We start from the raw sequence: 16,746 nt of genomic DNA on the forward strand, positions 1-16,746 counted from the left end.
GCCTCACCAGCACTGAGTAGAGGGGAAGGATCACCAGCCTTGGCCAGCTGGACCCACTGCACCTAATGCAGCATAGGTTACCATTAGTCCTCTTGATGTAAGGGTGCATTCCTGGCTCATATTCAACTTGGTGTCCACCAGGACCCCCAGGTTGTTTTATGTGGTTCCAGCTGGATGATCCTGAGTCTGTATTGGTGCCTGAGGCTGTTCCCAAGAGCAAGACTTTGCTGAACTTCTTGCTGAACTGCTTAAATTTCCCATCAGTCCATTTCTCCAGCCTGTTGAGGTTCCATCAGACAGCAGCATAACCCCTGCTGCAACAACTCCTCCCAGTTTTGTCCTCTGCATCTTGCTGAGGGTATGCTCTGCCCAATCATGCAGATCATTAATACAGATATCAAACAGGATAGGACACAGTTACTTGGCTCCAGGTAGACTTCATGCTACTGATCAGAACTCTCTGAACTTAGCTGTTCATCCAGTTTTAAATTCACCTCACTGTCTGCTATCACTATCTGTCTTAGCAGTTTCTCCTAAAAAAATGGTTTCTCTAAGGAGAGCTTGTTGTCCGGCTCCACAACTGCCCCAGAGCAATTTGCAGCATATCTTGTGTCCTTCTCAGCATTTGACTAAGTATGGGACTTAGCACCAGCAAAATACTCTTGATGTCCTACCTTGGTTTCTTCCATCTACATGCATCTCCCCTTGTATAGAGGTGGAATTCCTCGGAGGGACTGTGCATCCCACAGTTAGGAAGTGGTCAGGATTGCCAAGGACAAAAGATGCTGAAAACACATCCACAAAAGCAGCACAGCATCACAACAGTTACTAGTCACATGATAGATACAATAGCTGCTCTTCCTCCCAGGGATTCATGTTATTAGCACTGTTTTTCTCTAGAAATGACAAAACAAACCTAAACTCTGCTTCTTCATCACCCTTTTCCATTTCAATATCAGTGACTGTGGCTGTTATTGACATATGCAAATGTTTCTGGTGTGTATGTAGTGTAGTGGTAAAGCCTTAACTTAGATCACAGCTTCTGTGGGGAGGTACATAGCTGTGAAAACCCATTGTGCTCACAGCAGTTACTGCCTGTGTAACTATTGCTTGGGATTCTTTTTTTAAATTGTGTGAGGGAAGAGCTATAAACACGGCCATTGCTAGGCGAGAAACATACCCTTCTGGGTGTGCACAAAGTCAAAATCAAACTTGGTCTTGCCCTGGATTTCTGCTGCCTTCAACAATTAACAGGTCTGGACTAACAGCACCAGCACTGAGTATTCTTCATTATCAGAATGATAAGAATGGTAAGACCAACACCTTGCCTCAAGATGATTTCCGACAAAAGCTGACTGTTTCCTGGAAAGTAGTGAAACAAATAAAAGGCTGCTGGTATGATAAGAGTTAATGTCAGTAGTAAAAAATTCAACAAACACTAGCTGCACCCCAAGCAGAAACAGCATAGACAGGATAATAAACAAGACATTGATTGAAAAAATATTAAAGTTTAATTTCAATGTAATTCAAAGAGAATCTAGTGAAATGACTACAAAATATTACAAACAACCCAAACTTTATTGTAAACATTTTAATATTATTGTAGACAAGAAAGTCAAGCTTGCAGAGCAGAATTAGTTTAACAAGAAAATTGCTTACAAATGACCTGCTCTTGCTCCCACAGATTTTAACAGTATTTTACAGGCAGACTTCAAGGAAAATAAAATTTGAACCTTTGAATTGTTACTGTATTGTTACAAAAGTACGTGCCTCAAAAAAGCAATAAAGGACAAAACAAGAGTACCTCCACTCTACACCTTTTAGCTGTTCTCCTATGGAGTATATTTCTCAGAGTGGCAGGTCTTCATTGTGTACGTTTGTAATCTTTTAAAACTAATTATCACTTGGAATCAGTAACAACCAATATAAAGTAAAACTATATAGCCTAAGAAACATTTCATTGTTTAAGCCTTGAGGACAGGTAGAGCTACATAGTTAGAAATGCCATATAAAATTGTTACTCCTACTAACTTTAGGAAAATTCAGTCAACAATTCTTGCTGAAAATGTACAAAAGAGGCCAATACTGCATTGGATTTTTTACTCCCCTTTGTTGCCCTTTTCAGAATAAAACTGTGGCAACATGTTATTAAGAATTATGTAAGTAACTCGTTCTCATATAATTAGTTAGTACTCATATTTGGTTTCTTATGTCTCAATGTGTTTGGAATATTTACTTAAGGATATTGCTTTATCAGATAATTTTAGATTACTAGGATTTCTATTTAGGTGACTATGTCAGCTAAACATAATTAATTTTTCATGACACTTTTTATTTTAGTATTTCCCAAGATCAAAAGGTACCTGCAATTTTGTCTTAACAGGTGAGTCAGTGTCTCTCTTTGCTGAGACAGAAGCAGTAAATCTGTAAGATTAGAGAGTCAAACAAGAATTGCAGTTAGCATCTCAGTCCTGGCATAGATGAGGAAAATGTTTAAAATTACTGATAATATTTGAGTATACCAAAACACATGTCTGCATGTAGGAAAGCAAGAGCCTAATGACCTAAGACTCCTAGCTTTTAAAAGACTTATTTGTATCAATATAAAGAGATTAACCAAGTGCTTTACTACAAACTTGAAGCTTTCAAAACTTCATGCCTAATGCCACCAGTAAAAGCACCAATCACATTTAGGTAGAGACAAAGAATAGATATACTGTAATTAAAGAAAACACATTTCTGTCACAACCATGACTATGTGGTGATGGTGAATGTCAATAATAATGTCTCCTTAAGTTTGCATATACTAAAAATGATGGTGTAAGTTATTTAGTCTAATCAGTGTAGTTAGGCTTGTAATTTTTAATTCTATGCATACATTCTTAAAGAGACAAGTTTTATGCAAACTATAAGAAAACTAAATATAAGTAGCTGGTTTACTCCTGTTTTTCAGATTGAGTGAAAGTTTCTGGTCCTGACCAGTTTCTAGCCTGTAAGACACTGACCATGCTGTCCCTGCTCCAGTAAAGAAGCAAACCCACATGCTTAATAAACCCCTTGCATTCATTCCGTTCCATCACTTATGGCATATGGCACCTTCCACAGCACATTTCTTCTTGTTCTCTGGTAGAACAGGGGAGTACACCACCTACTGAAAAAAATGCAGGTCTCCCACACAAAGCCTGATACCAGAGAGACTACGTATACAGACCCACATATTTTTCTAGATGAAACCACAGTGTACTTTGCAAGGTCATGCCCTTTGAAATAAAACGTTCTTTGTGTTGTCCTGAAATCTAAGTCCCTGAACTAACTTGTACCATTCTTCAGCATCTGATTCCTGCAATAGTTTCTAATATCCCCTTAATAATGTAACAGATGCTCATTCACTTTCATTTGAAAAGACTGTGTAAAGCAGCATGTATGGAATGATTGCTGAACAGGCTAGAGTTTGGTACTGTAACTCAGCAATCTATATATAGAATAACTATGAAGTGCTTTAGAATCGTTTCCAATGAAAGCTGCAAATGACTACTGTGTCCCCTGCGTGATCTCCCTGGAGACACACAGACCTAGTGAGCCAACACTTCAGATTTTTTTTATAATGATACCGATTTCTTACAATGGAGAATGCTTCTTTCTCCAATATTTCCTGGGGTTAGTGTGTCATGGCATTGCAGCCAGCAGGCCTGCTGCTGGCCCTCCATGAACTGTCTTGCTGGATCCAAACACACTCATCTGATGAGTAAAAAAAGGTCCAGTGTTACTCTGGGAATCTGCACAGAAATGGTCCCTTTAATGTGCAGAATTTGGGGTTATTAGTTGATTTTGATTGCCACTTGCTGAAAAGATGAACTGTCAGCACGCTACGCACTGTCATTTCTCTTTTTTGGTTAATAGGCTCAAAATTTCAGGCACTGAGTACAGCGTATCTCCACAGCAGAATGCTGACAGGTCCATCGATTGTCAAATTTTTCCAGAATTTGGATTATATCATTGACATAGCTCTGATGAATGTCTTTACAATGCTGTGGTGCAGAACTGCAGTGCTTTTAACCTCCCATTCCCAAAAGATCTGACTACAAATGGGAAGTGTCTCTATTGATTTTACGTATGAGGAACTGAAGCAAAGTAAGCAAAGTGTGTCGACATAAAGTCAAACTCCAAAATAACCCTGTTGATCATATTCTGTTGTAGGACACAGAACTCCCCTTACCAAAAGCAGTACTTTTTATTTCTACAGAGTAATTATTTTCCACATTGGGGTGAATCCTGTTCCTACCAAAATAAAACTCCCACTGAATGGATTATAACCTGGATTTCACACTGTATTTGGAATCAAGCTGAAGTCCTCTGTCACACATAGAAGAAGTATCAAATAGCCTTACAGCATGCTTGATGCAGTCTAATACAATTCTGAACGATAAAAATTCAATATCAAACAAACATTTTGCCTTCTTCAAGTTGTTTCTGTTCACATTACTTTGGCTCACACGGCTGCTGTTTTAATTAACTGTGATTGCAGCAGACTAAAAAGGAAAGAAGAAATAGCAAAGAAAACACAACACAATAAATCCTATTATCCAGTTGACTACATAAATGTAGACTACCGCCATGTCCATATCAAACCGCCATCCACGGCTATCATCCTCAAAGTCCATGTCGTCCATTCGGTGAGCAGCGTGTGGGAAATGCCTCCTTGCTACAGTCCCTGAATGTCTCTGAAAACCTGCTGAAAAACAGACTAGAAGATAAAAATCTTTATAAAGGCAACCAGATTGGGTAGAAAAAAAGAAAGAAATCATCCTCCTTCCTCCAGTAATTCACAGGACAGTAGCAAATATCACACCTCACTGGTAGATTACCTCACTTTGTTAGACAAAAAGCTCTCTGTTGGACTTGTTTTTGAACAATTTAAAAGGTAACTATCTTCCATGTCAGGAGGATACTACATTTTTTTATTAGTATTATTTGGCATTCTCTACTACAGTAAAGTAATGTTATCTGCTTGTTTTACCTAGACCTGTGATCACCTCTATTTTTGGCACCTTCTTCCACTTGATCTAGAAGTGAAAGGCCTGATATACTGTAACTAATCTCTTGTTTAATTAATCTCTGGATTCCCTAATTCTAGTCATCTGAATTCTTTAGTAATTGAGAGACATCTATATGCAGACACACAGTTCAGCAGTGCAAATATGTTTGAATTCCTTTTCTAGTATTTGAATAGTTTTTTTCAAAATACTCTTCTAAGTGATTCCTACTTGCTTTAGTACTATGACTCTATTTGATATGTACCAGATTTAAATCCAGTTTTTCAATTACTTTTGTATGCTGACAATACCTAAGAAATATATATGCAGATGCAAACACAGCCTTCCAAGCGGAAATTAGAGCCCTGTGCCTCCAAGAATGGCCTGAGCATGGGATTCTGCCAAATGGTCCTTCCTTTCCATTCCTCCTGATTTCACTATGTAGTAAGGGAAGTACCATAAGAGCATACACATAGTTCTTGCATATGTGAAGACAGGATGTTAGAAAAGTGTCTGTGCAGCTGTGTTAGATAGCAGGTTGTGGCACAGGAAAGAAGCTGGGAGCTGGGCTGCAAAGGCAGATCTGTCCCTTTCTGATGAAGGACAAGAAAGGGATGCTGTCATACTGGTCTGGATTTTCGTTCAGATTTCAGGTAACTCTCAATCATTATGATGCATTTTTTGATTCTGGGAAACAGGTCTTTGCTGAGCTGCCCAGACTTTTCTCGTTGACACTGACATCATGGGTTTCAGAGTTCCATGGTGGGTAGAAAGTGCCCTCTTGAGTGTGCACCCCTGCACAACAGTGTGCCTCAGTGTGTATCCCACAGTTACCATATACTGTTATGCTGCCTTCTAGTGCAGCTTAATTAAGTCTCCTTGAGGTTCCTCCATCTTCTGTTTTTTAACTAATATTAGTAATTGCGTATAATTGGTGTTCATATGCCAGCAACTTTAACATTCTCAGACCTTATTCAAGATAACACAGAAGTTTATTTTTAAAGAGTGTCCAAATACAGAACTTTGCTGGAATTTCAAGATTTTTCCTTTTCAGTGGTGGATATTGACTATCACTTTGTGGTTTTGTTTTGAAATAGTATTTTTTATAGTGGAATTGTTTATGTGACTTTCAAAGAAAAGAATTCAGGGAGGTTATTCTCCCTCTGTACTTGGCACTGGTGAGACTGAACCTCGAATATTGTGTTCAGTTCTGGGCCCCTCACCACAAGAAGGATGTTGAGGCTCTGGAGTGAGTCCAGAGAAGAGCAACGAAGCTCCTGAAAGGACTGAAGAACAAGTCTTACGAGGAACGGCTGAGAGAGCTGGGGTTGTTTAGCCTGGAGAAGAGAAGGCTGAGGGGAGACCTCATTGCTCTCTACAAGTACCTGAAAAGAGGTTGTGGGGAGGAGGGAGCTGGCCAACCCTCCCAAGTGCCAGGGGACAGGACAAGAGGGAATGGCCTCAAGTTCCACCAAAGGAGGTTCAGGCAGGACTTCAGAAAAAAATTTTTCACAGAAAGGGTCATTGGGCACTGGCAGAGGCTGCCCAGGGAGGTGGTTGAGTCACCTTCCCTGGAGGTGTTTAAGGGACAGATGGACGAGGTGCTGAGGGACACGGTTTAGTGATTGATAGGAATGGTTGTACTCAACTTTTCCAACCTAGTGATTCTGTGATTCTGTGAATTTTCTCTTTTTGGTATCCCCTTAAAGACAGTTAATCAGAGACCTTTTGACTCTGAATTACCTATGTGAACTGGTCCTCCTATATTTGCTTAATGACTGTTTTATTTAGAAATTTGACTAGACCACTGAGACACAGAAATTCTTCCTTTGGAGAATCCCTCATTGTTAGATGTCATGATGCCATTGTATTTCTTTTTTTACTTTTTATTTTTAAACACAATTTGGATCATTTTGTCCTGTGCAGCTACTAAGCTTCTAGATCTGTATATATCAGAATCTCTCTAACATAATTTATCTTATTTTGCAGACTGCATGAAGTCTTCATGCTATTTAAGAGTGTGAGGATGTTTTTTGATGGCTTTCGGTGACTCCAAGTGGGCTATGAACTTCCCACAGCAAAATATGCTGTATTGACTCGAGGGAAAAAATTCCAGGCGTTTGCTTTTAAAGAGTTTGACATTATAATATCACAAAATGTTATTGAAGTACATGAGCTAAAGATCTGTTTAAAGATGCTAAAGACCTGTTTAAATTATATGAACCTCCTCATTTTTTATGTTATGCTTTAGATCATATTAATTAAAATTTTGTTAATTTAAAACAGTAGCTTTGATTATGAGAAAACAACACTTGTAATTCAGTAACAAAATTCTCAAAAAAGGATAGTCTTTAAATATCTTTCTGCCAACATGTAATTTACTTGAAAAATGCTAATTTAAAAACTACCTCAATTTCAAACTTGTATTTTTCTAAATTTCTTTTCTAACTCTTTTTAAACATTGTCAAATAGACACTTAGATTTGTGGTTTTATATTCTACTTTATAAATTTAATTTGTAATTGGCATTCAATTTTATCATTAACACTGTATTGTTCTCTTTGCCTTTTACCCATGAATTTTAGTGTATATTTTCCTTTCTGGAGAGTCTTAGTCAAACTGCTATCTGCGCTTTCTTCTTATTATACATTTAAAATTAATATAACACAACATGCCAGAGGTTGTTTTTTGATCAACAGGGATAATCACGAATTTATGCAAACATGTAGCTACATTACTTTTGACTTGGTAGTCCTCACTTGCTACAGACTTTAGACAAGTATTATCCCTGATTTTTACATCTGTGCCACTCACCTTAAGCAAACCTGCAACGAGTTTATCACAGATTAGACTTTGTAATGTAATCATTTGACATTTATGAACAACAGTTTAAGTATAGGAATCTGACTATTCTTTAATTGCTCTTCCTATAGAAAGCTGAAATAAATCTCTTTTTTACCATCTGTAAGTTGATTAAGCTTCAACTAAAAATGTCAATAGTACAACTATTATGTAAACTGAATTACAGGACTTAACAGAGACCAACAAAGAATGAGAACTGTTTCTTTTCCCTAATGTATATTATCAAATGAATTTGTGTACAGTATGGAAACCAAAGATCAGATTTAGAAACTCTGTATGCTCATGCATAAGGGACACTGCAGACTCTACAATCCATACTACGACTACTGTCTTGAATAAGTTCTGACATGAAAAATACCTTGATATACCTGTCTCTCCAGCTAGAGTGGAAATAACTCATGTCTGCATCTGATTCTACCCATTTGCAGATAAAACCTGAGACCTGTATAATTCCTTAACTGTAGAGCGATATGGAATACTGGTTTGAATTATGAAATAGAAGACCTAAGGCACCTTCAAAAGACTTCTAAAGTATTTACTCCTTTCTTAAAAAGAAATTCTATCTTATTTGATGAATGCAGTCCCTAAATAATTTCTACATAGGCATGTATTTGTTAAAACAGATATTTTACTTAATTTTTTTGTCCATGCCTGTGTTGCTATACTTTGAACAAGAGCTTCCACTCAAATCACATGAATATGCATGCACAGTGCCAGTGGAGTCTGGCAGACTGTTAATAAAAACCTGTTACTAGATATCAAAACCAATGTTGTTCGCAAATGACACTTCTATATCCACCAAAGCTTGCAAATCAAAAAGGATTTTCACCAGAGCATCAATAGGCATATCTGTTTCATGTGTCCCTGCCAAAGTTTTTGCAACATCTGTGGAGGTACCAGCAATACTCAAAGTAAGAATACAAAGAATTTAAAATAGTATCCCAATTCTATAAATCTACTAAAAATCTAAGACATGAGATGGGACATTTTACCCTAAAAATGTGCCCATATGAATAATATGCAAGCTATCTGTATTTACATGATAAGTGCTTGTGTAAAATTAAATTACCTAAGAACAAGTGTTCTTAGGTAATCAGATGTACCAAGGTAATTTTGATGCAGTTTCTTTCCAACTATGAGCTGCAGCAGATTAGCTACTGACAGAGCTACTGAAAGACTATATGAAAAAAGGCAAAAACAGACTGACAGCTTCCTACAGGTGCCTTTGCAGCAACTAGCAGCTTCAGACCCCAGTGCTTTGGAAGCTATGCTCAAAACAGTGTGTTGAAACAGCATTGGTAGAATTTTCTTTCCTTACATGCATCTGTGCATACTTAGAAACTAGATCTCATATTGCCTCTACTTGTTGTGCTTTGTGTCCCTTTTTGGACTAGTCTCAGAGGAAGTAAACTGATCTCCTTTCAGGTGAAACTAAACGAGAAGATGAGCTTTAAGACCTCCAGTGTGTCCCCATATAATAGGCTTCAGCTACTGGTGGACATATTGCCCTTAAGATTGAAAGGAAGTTGCTCCTGTTGCCTAAAGTGCAAATGCGGACATCTGGCACTCAGTAACAATTATTTTGCCCTATCTATTACGGTTGATAAAATTCCTAATGCAAGATTGCCTCTGCAGGACAGCAAACAATCTTTCCTAAAACGTCTTTACGCTATTCGTAAGTTTACAGACCTCTTCTATCTGTCTTCTGTAATATCCTTTCCAAACAAAACACTTGTAAATTTCTTTCATACGAAAAAGCACCCATACATCAGATCATCATCCCTTCTGCATTATGCCTCACCTTATTTTAGACTTCTTTGAGAAGGTGTAATTTAAAATATAAAAATATTGGAGATGTAGGATCACCACAAGTCGAGACAATGACATACTGTTTTCCATTTTGATATGATCCTAATAATTCCAGCTTATTTTTTGACTATTGCTGTGCACTGAATATTGTCAGAAAACTAACCATAGTATTGGCCAGGCCTCTTTTCTTAAGTGGCAACAGCTCATTTGCAGCTTATCGTAGTGAATTATGTATTATGGAGATTGCATAGTGTCTGTGGGCAAGTGCTTCACTACTTGATTTTCCTCACAGGGAAAATGTTTTTCTTACTTGCAGTCTGAACCTCTCACATCCATTATCATACCTCCTGCCGTGCACCACTGTGAACAGCTGGTCTGTCCTCTTGGTGGTCTCCTTATAGCTACGACAAGGCTGCCTGGAGATAATTGCCAAAAGCCTACGCTTCTCCAGACTGAACAAGCCGTTCCATCAGCCTGTCCTCACTAGTCAGGTGCTCCAGGCCACTGAGCATCCTAATGCCCTTCTGCTAAACATGCTCCAATTTAGTGCTGTCATTCCTGTACTGGAGGCAGGGAGAGGAGGGGGGTAAGGCTGCAGCATTTTAGATGTGGTCTGCTGAGTAGCAGAGAATAAAACTTCCATCACCTACTGCTCTTCATCCATCATGCTCCTGCTTGTAAAGCCAAGGATGCTGTTGATCTTCCTTGCTGTCAGGGCACACTGCCAACTCATGTGCAGCCTTCCCTTCACCAGCATGGTCAGGTCATTTCCAGAGAGCTGCTCCTAGGCTGTTCATGCCCAACCTGTCTCACTTCCAGGTGCTTTTCCTTCCCAGAAACAGGATTCAACATTTGTCCTTAATGAATTTCACAAGGCTCCTTTCAACACATATCTCCAGCCTATCTAGGTCTCTCTGAATAGCATTCCTGCTGCTGAGTCTATCAACCTGTTCTCCAATTTATTGTCCTCTGTTGCCTCTTCAAAGTTACTGATGAAGAGAAATGTTAGCTGTTAGTTAGAAATGTTAGTTATTTACTATCATCAGTGAAGTGAATAATTTAGTATTGTTAATAAACTTTATCAGCTGTATATGTATCACTTCTCCAAATCACATATGAATTTTCTGAACTACACAGACTGCAGTGGGATTCCAACAACAATCTAATATAGTTTGCTAGATTCTCTTTTACATCATGTTTTCTGTGTTCTGCCTTGGTCTGTTCCTCTTTTCACATGCCCTGCTGAAAGGAACTTCATTTGCTGAAGCATCTGCTTTAGTGTTTTTCAGCCCATTTCTTCAGACTCTCTTGGTCTCTCTGAATAGCAGATCTGCCACTATGTATACCACCTATATGGATTTTTTTTTCCATTCAAATACAGCTCACTAGATTTCAGATAGGATTATTTATAATACAAGTTTTTTTGCGTGTTCCTAACATTTGTTTGAATTTTAAGACGTAAATACAGTGACTCAGTCATTAACAATGACATTCTGAATATTATTAATCAAATAAAAATGTGTGAAGGCAGTTACCTCTTGCTACATTACAGACTAATAATTCAGCTTTTACCAATTAAAACACATACTATAATGTAAGCTGTTGTATCTTAGCAAAGAATCAGGTTACTGGGAAAGAAAACAAAACAAAGTTTTAAAAATGAATGACAAAATCCATAAAGCCACATGAAATACTTGTATATATAATTTACTTATTTGCATAACAAACATTTTTGCTATTTTATTAAATATTAAATCTATCTACCAATTTTATGAGAAATAGTCAATGACTACTGTGACCAGTTCTTCTCATAAATTCAAAGGAAAACTAGAACAACTCGTTTTCTACCTTGTGCTGTTTATTTTCCTGGAAGTAAATGAATCAAGAAGCAAGAGGACTGTGGGAGAGCAGAATGAGCTTAGAAAAAACACTCTGCCCAAACATCTGTGATTATTCTAAAATTATCAATACTCACAAATATTATACTTGGCTAGTTTAAATGTTGGGATGCATACTAAACCAGAGTAATTAATCTCACATTTCATAATGCAGAAGTCATCTGACATAGAAGCCATGAAGGAATTTTGATAGCCAATCTGCTATCTGAATTTTTTACTTTTAGTTTCTTCTTCTAAATCATTACATACTAAGTAACAAAGAGGCAAGACATCATGTAACTGCATTTTAAAAAATGATTCACAGCAGAACTTACACTCCTACTTTGAAATCACTTTATATAAAAATTCAACTAAAGGTGATGAAATAAAAATAATAGACAGATGAAATAAAAATAATACACAGTAATTAAAATGAATGTCCTAGGGTACAAAAGAGCTCTGCAAATAAACAAAACATTGGCTTCTTTAACTGCCTTCCCTTTCACTTTACCTGTTCTGACTGCAACCCGTATAGTCTTGATAAATGACATCAAGAAACGAAGCTGCATGGTCTCCCTCTGAGATCGTGTCATAAATCTAAATACACAGTTTGTATACGTTCTAGACCATAAAAATGTCTTCCTTTAATTTTAAAGATAAGTTTTCTACATGAATATTGATGACGTACATACTAATAGTAATTTCCATACATTTGCCTTTAAGATGGGGATTTGTAGTCACTTTTGTTTGTATATACATGTTGATAAACTTTATCTTAATTGTGGATTTAACTTGTGGACAAGTTCTCTCTTTGCCATGACAGTGCAGACAATGAAACCCAGGGAATTCCAGACAGCAACCTGAAACTTTTAACTTCCCATGGCATTTGCACCAATAACCTAATTGAAAAAACAATCTTAAAAAATATTCAGAATTTTCTGACTCTGTGAACTCTCTTACTAATTTTCATCTATTTTCCATTTCTCTTCCACTATCTGTTCACTAAATCTTTTGCTCATCAAGGCCTTGAACTCTATGCATCAACACCCTCTTCAGTTGTCTTTACTTTTTGTCACTGAACATTTCTCAAAATCATGTTGCAAGTTCATATTTTCTTTACATTTGTCATGTCCCCAGCTGATCACATACTAAATTTTAGCTGTCAGCAACTCTTGCTAAATTGTAACAACCTTCACCCTTTTGTTCATATTGCTGTAATGGCATCACCTTCCTCTAGTTTCCTCCTTCCCTACAACTCCTCCCTATCTACTTATATCCCTTTGGGCTCCACTTTTTTTTCATACTGCTACTGTACAAAATATGTAAAGGCAAAAGCGATTGATATTTCTAGGTAGGCTTCATGTAATAGCTCAAGACAACGGAATAAGTACAAAATAGCATTAAAAATCATATGCTGATGCTTGTCTCTAATGTGAATGCTACTTGGCATATTGCTCAACTGTCTTTAGATGCTTATTTCTTGACATGTATGATTACTTTATTGTGTAAAAAAAAATAGGAATTTGATACTAAAGATAATTTAAAAAGACTTAGCAGAGTTTTTTTGCTGTCCACAAGCCTTTCAGTACTTAAGGCTCTAATGTTTCAAGCCAATTTTAGTGGAACACTGAAAGATAACAGCAATGCAAATACTTTCTTAAAAATAAATTCATTAGTCGGCTCTACTTGTCTTAAGATGATAAAAAAATCCTTCCTTTAATCCTTCACTAAATGTGTAATGATGGTTATCTCTTAAGTTTTCCTGATGCCATTTCAAACAGCCATCTTTACCTACTCAGCTAAAAATATTAACCAAAAGTCTCCTGGCTTTACTCCGCTGTTCACTTATCTCTTGATTCTTTGAGAAGGTATGCTTAATCTGGCTCATATAAGCCATTCAGCCAATATAAGCCTTCTGCTGTATTTATTCCATAATAAAATTAGCATCACCTTTTCTTGCTTATTATTCTCACACAACACCTTGGGTGCTTTCATGCTTCCTCTTTCTTCCTTCATCAAATTCAAATTTCAGTTTTTATTTTCACTTTTAGAGGTTCTCAAAACTCTGCCTTGCCCAAATAATGTGGACACACTTTTTATAATTATGCTATGCAAGTACCACATTCCTCCAGAAATCTTAGCTGTTTTCTACTCAGTAAGGGCTCTAGATCAAACTGAATTCACATTCATGACCAATTTTGGATGGCAGGGAGCTATCCATGTGACTGGTCCCGATGTATGAAACAGAAATCACAGGAATGATAGGTAGCAGGAACAATGTACATGTCCATCCTAATTTCTTCTCTATTAACTCACTGATATGGATGAAGCCAGTCGATATCTCTATGATTTATTCTCAAGTAAATATTCTTTTGTTATTCTTACAGTAAACAGGATTTCTATGATGCATCAAATCAAAGGAATGAAAACCACGCAAACTTAACTTTCAAGGCAAGATGTGTTTATACCAACAGAGTTGAGCCTTTTTAGGGGCTACTTGAGTACAAACTACTCTCCTGAGCAGTGCATTTCAGTCCTAAGTGGACTGAGGGAGCGTGCTGGGGAAGCATGTCTAACGTAACTTTGACTAAACATTATTAGTTTATAGCTAACTAGGAATACAAACAATTTTACTGGTCATTGCTCAGTGATGACGGTTTATCTTTTTGACACTCTATTTGGCACAGCTAACAAGGATCAGTCTCCACTTGCACTAAAATGCATTGAAAGATGCTCGCCAATTCCTGCCAGTGACAATGACAACTTGTTCAGAGCCCCATCACAACCTGAACTAATCTCAGCAGAACTTTATACAAAACATAATATTAAGATCAAGAGATATTTTAAGCTCTAAACTGAGTCTGTGAAGAAAGACTACCACTTCAACAAGCTAGTAAATCAAAGCTTACTTAAAGTGGTTTAAATAGGATTATGTATTTTTCTTAGTCATGTTTAGAGAGCAAATGATAAATATTTATGTAATCTTATTTGAAAAATACATAAAATACTTTTACAAAGTTTACGGCAAAATTGTAATGGAAGACACAATTGTCATCAGATTGGAGGATATGTCATCAACAGGCATACTGATAGTAGACTGAAGGTCTTTCTACCTTATCATTCTTTCTCTGACAAACTCAAACAATGAGGAGTTGATAAACAGCAAGGAAAGAACATAAGAACAGGGCAAACATATTGCAATACACCTTTGGTATTCTTTCTCAGCTTCCAGAAACCCGCATTTCACGGATCTCCACAGGCAAATGTGGTATTTTTAGTTTAATTACAATTCTCTTTTATTCATTCTTTTTTCCAAGAATATGCCATTATTTGAACCCATGCTCTCATGCAATGATAATTTTATTTAATGTCTTCTAGTTCTTTTATTATGAAACATTGAGTAACAGCAGCCCATTCATTTCTGTCATGCCTCTCATGATTTTAATTACCTCTATCACCCTTCCTCTTTTGTCATCTCTTGTTTTGAAGCATTCCAGTCTACTTACATATTCCTCATCAGGACTTTCCTTTTCAACCTGAACAGAGCTATGTTTTTTTCAAGCATCTTCAGAAAAGAACTTTCTTAAAAGCCATTTGGAATTCATAACTCCCCTACAAGTTCAGCTGGGTCCCTTGGTACAGCTGTGGGAGTATGGCTACATAACTGGTCTAAAATTTTCTTAATTTGTCTTTCTGGCTAGTATGTGGCTCTCAAGAAGTCTCTCAAGAACAGCCTCAGCAAAACTGCTCTGTACTGACGTTGTTGGGACAGAAAGTGGCAGTGCTAATAGAGATGAAGCTTAAGACATCCCTGTGGCATTGGCCTTTCTACCGCAATGTTCTCCTTCCAGTTAACTTTGTTTTCCTTTCAGATTTGCTTCTGCTTGGTGAGGTGCAGAAGAGAAGGCCTGAAGGCTAGTCGGAGAACAGCTGTCTTGTGTTTCTTACCAGTGACCTGTTGCAGCTGAAAGGACTTGTGGGCAAGGAAGATGGGTCTAAATGTTAGGATCCAAGTGCTGACACATCAGCAAAATGACAAAGCTGTAGAAGTCACACTTAACCAGCAGTGCCTGGATTCTGTGTTTTCTGTCTTAGTGTCCTATAGGCATAACAGATGCTCAAAGACAACACTTCCTAGTAATGTGTGTCTCCCTGAGGCAGAAAATTCACTCACTGTGAAGACTGTAGACTGTAAATGCATCTTGTGAGAAATGCATATGTGCAAATTAACTTTTTATGATTCCACAAGCTATACCGAATAATCTGAAGGGTCCTGGCTAAAAAGGGAAAGCCTTCTGGTGAATTAGCATTACATGGTCCCACAACTACAGTCTTGAGTTGTATGAAAAAGAAAACTTAAACAAAGAAAACTGAAGGAAATGAGGAAGTAAGGAAATTAACTGAAAGGAAAAAAGTGCAATAAGGAAGGGTAGAGTAGTAGGACTTGGGAAAAATAGCTCAATATAAAGATTATTCTGAGAGACTGCTTATACTTTAGCTTTAGTCTTTATGACTAAAATCAATGCTTCACCTTTTCTTTTCAGTAAAACCTATCTTGTTTCTCTTCTCAGTAATCATAGCATCAGAAACCAGTATTACTTTTTTCTTCTTTCTAAACAGAAAAGTATAAACTTAAAACCTAGTTGAGGTAATTTTGTAGCTGTACATTTTCACAGCTGTTAACATACTTCCTTTATTGTTTATTTAACTGAAGTCACAATAACAAAACTCTTGCACCAAGAAAGCAGATTTTCAAGTGTTGTACCTCAGTTTTAAAGACAAAGAGATACAAAAATGTATCAGCACAAAACGCTTTCACAACATTCTTTTTTTTTTTTTTTTAAATGCGTAAGAACTGTCACGCTTTTCTGTAAAGAGCGATTACACAAAAGGACATGGCAGATGTGACCTACCGCAGTGCTGAGAATTTCCACTGGTATTAGCAGGTGTCAAAACCACTGTACCTTGCAATCCTTGACTAATGCATAAGTCAATAGCTTTTTATTAAGTCACTAAAAGGATGAGATCAGCGAAGAATTAGCACATTGTATGAAGCACTGGGAGAATGTTTTCCAGATTAAGCATAAAAAAACCCCAAACCAGGTAAAAAGAATGACTATTTCTAAATATGTTTTCCTGCCTTCAACGTAATCCTCATATTTTTAA

General features: G+C 37.1%; 1 protein-coding gene across 1 annotated transcript in view; it reads right to left on the bottom strand.

Annotated features, from left to right (window-relative positions):
* Positions 1-3,910: 3,910 nt before the first annotated feature.
* The window catches only part of RNF180 (ring finger protein 180), a 61,427-nt gene continuing 48,591 nt past the window's right edge, over positions 3,911-16,746 (bottom strand). Inside the window, 1 exon segment of the mRNA XM_069879878.1 lies at positions 3,911-4,732. Within this exon segment, the coding sequence (XP_069735979.1) occupies positions 4,530-4,732 (203 nt within the window). The 3' untranslated portion in view covers positions 3,911-4,529.

The sequence above is a fragment of the Phaenicophaeus curvirostris genome, chromosome Z (genome assembly GCF_032191515.1).
Source record: "Phaenicophaeus curvirostris isolate KB17595 chromosome Z, BPBGC_Pcur_1.0, whole genome shotgun sequence".
NCBI lineage: Eukaryota > Metazoa > Chordata > Aves > Cuculiformes > Cuculidae > Phaenicophaeus > Phaenicophaeus curvirostris.